The 5,170-nt window shown below is 39.2% G+C and overlaps 1 protein-coding gene across 1 annotated transcript; it reads right to left on the bottom strand.

Moving 5' to 3' along the window:
* Positions 1-2,611: 2,611 nt before the first annotated feature.
* On the bottom strand, positions 2,612-4,244 carry LOC141333680 (epidermal differentiation-specific protein-like). Its single transcript, XM_073838765.1, has 2 exons — positions 4,115-4,244; positions 2,612-3,829 (listed from the first exon to the last, which is right to left on the bottom strand). The coding sequence occupies exon 2, from the start codon at positions 3,761-3,763 to the stop codon at positions 3,245-3,247; it is 519 nt and encodes a 172-aa protein (XP_073694866.1). The 5' UTR covers positions 3,764-3,829; positions 4,115-4,244; the 3' UTR covers positions 2,612-3,244.
* Positions 4,245-5,170: the final 926 nt, after the last annotated feature.

Raw genomic sequence — 5,170 nt, 5'->3', positions numbered from 1 at the left:
CTTGGCGGCCATTGATCACAGTAAGATTCATGGTGTTCTTCTTAAAGCAGGCATTGACTGGATCTTTAACACTCCAGGTGCTTCACATCATGGTGGCGTTTGGGAACGTCTCATCAAGATGGTTAAACGAGTTCTGCATTCAGTTTTACAGCAACAGTCATTGGATGATGAAAGCCTTCTTACCATCTTATGTGAGATTGAAGCCATTCTTAATGACCGGCCTATAACCAAGGTATCTGATGACATTAATGATCTGGAAGCTCTTACTCCCAATCACATCCTTTTATTGAAAGGAAAACCTGTTCTAGCCCCTGGACTTTTTCAAGAAAGTGATCTTTACGTTAGAAGACGATGGAGGCAAGTTCAATATCTTTCGGATTTGTTCTGGAAAAGGTGGATCAGGGAGTACCTACCGCTGTTACAAGAACGGCAAAAGTGGACGAAGCCTAGAAGAAGTTTTGTGACAGGAGACATTGTCATTGTCATGGATCACAATACTCTTCGAGGATCATGGGTCATGGGAAGAGTAATAAGGACTTACCCAGACAAGAAAGGATTTGTACGTTCCGTACAGTTGAAGACTAAGACAGGGCAGGTGGAGCGCCCTATCTCCAAGCTTTTCCTGTTACAAGAAGCTGTGTGAAGTTCATAACTCAGTGTTGGTTAACACTGATCTAAAAAAAAGAAGAAGAATTGAAGAAATTAGTTTCATTTTGCTCCCTGTTTTCTTGTAGTTTAATTGGGCACACTCTCCCAATTAGGGGCCGGTGTGTGGGAGCCATTCATTACTTTTTGTTGTAGTGGTGGTGGTTCACGCTAGGTGGCAGTATTTTTATAAAGCCACAGGTGGTTGGGCGTGAGAAGGTGGATAGGGTGGTGGAGATCATACGATTTTTACTGCTAAACGCTAGTTTGCTGGTGGTGGACGAGCTCAAATACAATCCAAGTTCATGTATCATCTCATCTGAAATTTATATTAAACGGGAACTTCACCCATAAGACCATTGCGTGTTGTGGACATTATGATTCTTTGGAAATGGACAAACTAGTGAGTTATAATCAAGATCTAGCACCACCCACCCTGCCGATTGACTGAAAGAGGAACAGGCAATACAATAAGTCACATAGAGCAGGGATTCTCAACCGGTGGGCCTCAGAGATCCTCCAGGTGGGCCGCAAGATGGCTTAAAATTAATTAAAATTTTATCCTAAAATGGTCAAAGCGTGGCGTCTCTCATGTTCTGTTATTAATTGCTTTGGACTCGGCGCAGCAAGCCTCATCGCACTGTTAAATACAGACTGAACGGCGGCTCAAAACTTACAACCGCGGCATGCAAACGTCATCAAAGACCTGCAAGGGACGGATTTTTTAGTCCCGCTCCTGCAGAAATGTATGTTATTTTGTCCCACTCCCGCAAAAGCCCACATAAAAGTAACCTATACCAGGAAAAACGGGTCTCTACTTCATCTCTTTGCTGCATGAAACAAACCCTCGTCTTAATGTGAAGGTAAAGAAGATCAGAGTAATAGTAACAAACTTGCGCGTAATGTATGACACTCTTGTATATTGGAGTCTAGGCATGCAAAAGTCCGCTGTTAATTCACAAAGTAGTCATGCTTTCGGGGCTCTGATCCAAAGTATTTTTGTGTGAAAATTCTAAATATTTGCATAGTTGTCAAAATGAATGTCCTGTGAGTGTTTTATAAAGGATGCTCACCCATAGAGGTGGATCTTGTAAGGGTCAGAGGTGTTCATGCACATATGAGCTCTAGCATCAACAGATTTAGAATGTATTTGCTGTATTTTTCATTTGTATGTTTATTTTATAAAGGATACAAACAGTAGATATTCGGTCAGTCCAGTTCAGATGGACAGGTTCAGTGGTATTTTGGCATCTCCCTGTTGTTCTGTTTGGCAGGTTCACTTAATTAAAGGTGCAATGTGTAATATTTAAGAGGATCTCTAGACAGAAATTCAATATAGTATACATAACTATGTTTTCAGGGATGTATAAAGACCTTACTTAATGAACCATTATGTTATTATTACCCTAGAAATATCAGTGTTTATCTACATACACCGCGGGTCCCCTCACATGAAAGCCGACATTATGTTTCTACAGTAGCCCTAAGCGGACAAACTGCTCTACAGATCGCGTTTCATCACTGTTGTTCTAGCGGAAAAACACTGACACAATGATGAACACGTAACTGTAATATTCACAATAACATCGTCTTATTTAATTATTCAGTAAATATAATTACTTAATTTACGTTTTAAAAGAAACCTCATTACTCTTTGCTGTCTAAAACGACGACATCTTAATCCCGTGTGGGCCACCGTAGCTTCTGTAAAGGGAGGGGTGAGCGGTGGACGGGAGCCGTTGGTTGCAATCCACAACCTTGCCACTAGATGCCGCAAAAATCTACACACTGCACCTTTAAGAAAAAGTACTCTGTAGTTTAGAATGTCTGAATTAAAGAATTCAGGAGCTTTAAATCTGTATGTATGGATGGATATATATATATATATATATATATATATATATATGTGTGTGTGTGTGTGTGTGTGTGTGTGTGTGTGTTAAAAAAGTTAGAACTCAGCAGAGGGTTTTCTTTTAAATTCAGCTTTAATTTGAACTTTTTTAATTTTTTTTTTATAACATGCAGTAGAAGAATAAAAAGGCAAAAAAAATGTTTTGGTTAATCAAAAAGGTTTAAAAGTAAACACTTTTAGAGGAAATGTCAGGCATAGGGGGGCCTTGCAAAATTGACTTGAGAAAGAGGAGGGCCCCAGTGTAAAAAAGGTTGAGAACCCCTGAGCATAGATTAACATGGCAGAGGTAAAGCAGCTGCATCCTCCACCAAGTAATTACATCATATTATTATTACATAGTATAACATCATATTTGTTTCATTGCATCATACTGCATCGAATCGAAATCGGATTGCACTGCATCGTATTTAAACTTCATGTATATTTAATGTATCGTATCGTTGGCTATGCATCGAGATGCATATCGCATCGGCCTCAGTTATGGAGATGCACATCCCTAATAAACATGTGCAATATGTCTTCGTACAGATATTTTAAGGTTGATTATTATTATTTTTTTCAGACTTGTTGGAGTCACGGTCATTGTTTCTTGTCAAGATCAGTAATTTCCCAGCACCCGCTTCATTCTTTCCAATAGGGTTCCAGTTCATATTCAGCTGCAAAAACACACACTTTGAATGATTCTGTCTATGGCTTCGGCAGCAAGGGACGCACATGGCTGGTCACATCATTGAAGGAGAGCGGAATATAGCTGGGGACTTCTTCCCCATGGAAACACACAAGCTGGGCACCCTGACGATTGACTTTCTCGTAGAGGACCCAGACACCACCTTTCACTTTGTGGGAGGAAGCGACGTCGCTGAAATCGATGCTGTGAAGATTGGTTTCTTTCTGCAGGGTCACTTTCCTTCCTTGATAGTTGACGTGCTCAAACAACGTGATCTCATGGTTTCCCAGGTCATCTGTGATCATCCTGAGAGAAGAAAACCTTCCTTTGTCTTCAAGGGTGGCGTACTCTCCTTCCTCAAACACCCGCTGCTTTCCAGTGAAATTCTTCCCATAATATGCTACCCATGGTGCGCCGATGACTTTCATGGACGAGATGGCATTATTAAAGCCCTTTTCTTCTAAGTTGTGGACATCATTCTTGAATTCAGCTGTTCTGCCCCCAAAGGCTTCTTCATTAAAAACAATGATCTTGTTCATTTTGAATGATGACTGGAGGAGAGAGAGGCTGGAGAAGACAAGTGTTTCTGAAGGAGCTTCCTCAATCTACAAAGAAAATTGGGTCAGTATTTCATCACCCAAGATAAAAGCACAGTCATTTACAAGTATGTTGCCATTGAAAAAATATATAATATAATAATATATGAACACATATTTTCTCCACGCAAGTACATTGTATTTGTAATTCATTTCAAATGTATCACATTTTAAAGTTAGATTAAATGCAATAAGTCAAAATTAAAATTAAATATTCCCCTTTATACATTTTTAGTTGGGTTTTGATAAAAAGCGACTGCTAAATGAATAAATGTTAATGTAGAAAAATCAAACCTGAACAGATCTGGAAGCTGAAGATTTCTGCAAGATGATGTATCACAGGTGTGTCTTGTTCTCTTGAATTATTTTGCTGTAATCTTCTGTCACACTGCATTGCATTTAAATAGTGTAAGTGATATGCGAATGACAATAGACTTTGGTGATGTCAGATGTTTGCTCTTTTTCCAGTATATCACATGATTGTAAAGAAAGGAGAGGCTGTGGGGAGGGGGATATTCCTACACAATACTCAAAAGAGCGATCTGCTGAGTAGGCTAATGGGTGTATGCCCAAATAAGCGCTCACTCTTCAACTATGCTGGGCAAATTTATGCAGACTTACAACAAATCGAGGGCCTGACAGGAAATAATTATATGGAATCCAAATATATTAATGTGACCAAAGGTGGCATATCATTTTTGCGCATCATGTTTCGATTTGGCAACCACATGCACTTTGTATAAAGAGAACAATGGCTTGACAGAAAGCGTGGTAGCATTGGAAAAGCATGTTTTACTCCATTTACCCCATAAACAGCTTTGGTGCGATGGACTGATGAAAGGTCGAATGAAAATGCATTTGATATGATATTTCATATCAAGAGTGGAAATTACTGATAGACCATGTTGAAGGATTATGCTGCTAAACAGACAATGAGCTCATTAACAAATATCTTGTAAGATGTGTTCTCTTTATACAAAGTGCATGTGGTCGCCAAATCGAAACCTGATGCGCAAAAATGATATGCCACCATTAATATATTTGGATTTCATATAAATATTTCCTGTCAGGCCCTCGATATGCTGTAAGTCTGCATAAATTTGCCCAGCATAATTGAAGAGTGAGTGCTTATTTGGGCATACACCCATTAGCCTACTCAGCAGATCACTCTTTTGAGTATTGTGTAGGAATATCCCCCTCCCCACAGCCTCTCCTTTCTTTACAATCATGTGATATACAGGAAAAAGAGCAAACATCTGACATCACCAAAGTCTATTGTCAGTCGCATATCTTGCATAGCATTACTTACACTATTTAAATGCAATGCAGTGTGATATAAAAAATAATTAC

Source organism: Garra rufa, chromosome 4 (genome assembly GCF_049309525.1).
Source record: "Garra rufa chromosome 4, GarRuf1.0, whole genome shotgun sequence".
Taxonomy (NCBI): Eukaryota; Metazoa; Chordata; class Actinopteri; order Cypriniformes; family Cyprinidae; genus Garra; species Garra rufa.
This window is presented reverse-complemented; position numbering and strand designations above follow the sequence as displayed.

What these genes read in the sequence shown, in the direction of transcription:
- LOC141333680 (XM_073838765.1), bottom strand. Translation starts at nt 3,763, where the DNA reads ATGAACAAGATCATTGTTTTTAATGAAGAAGCCTTTGGGGGCAGAACA.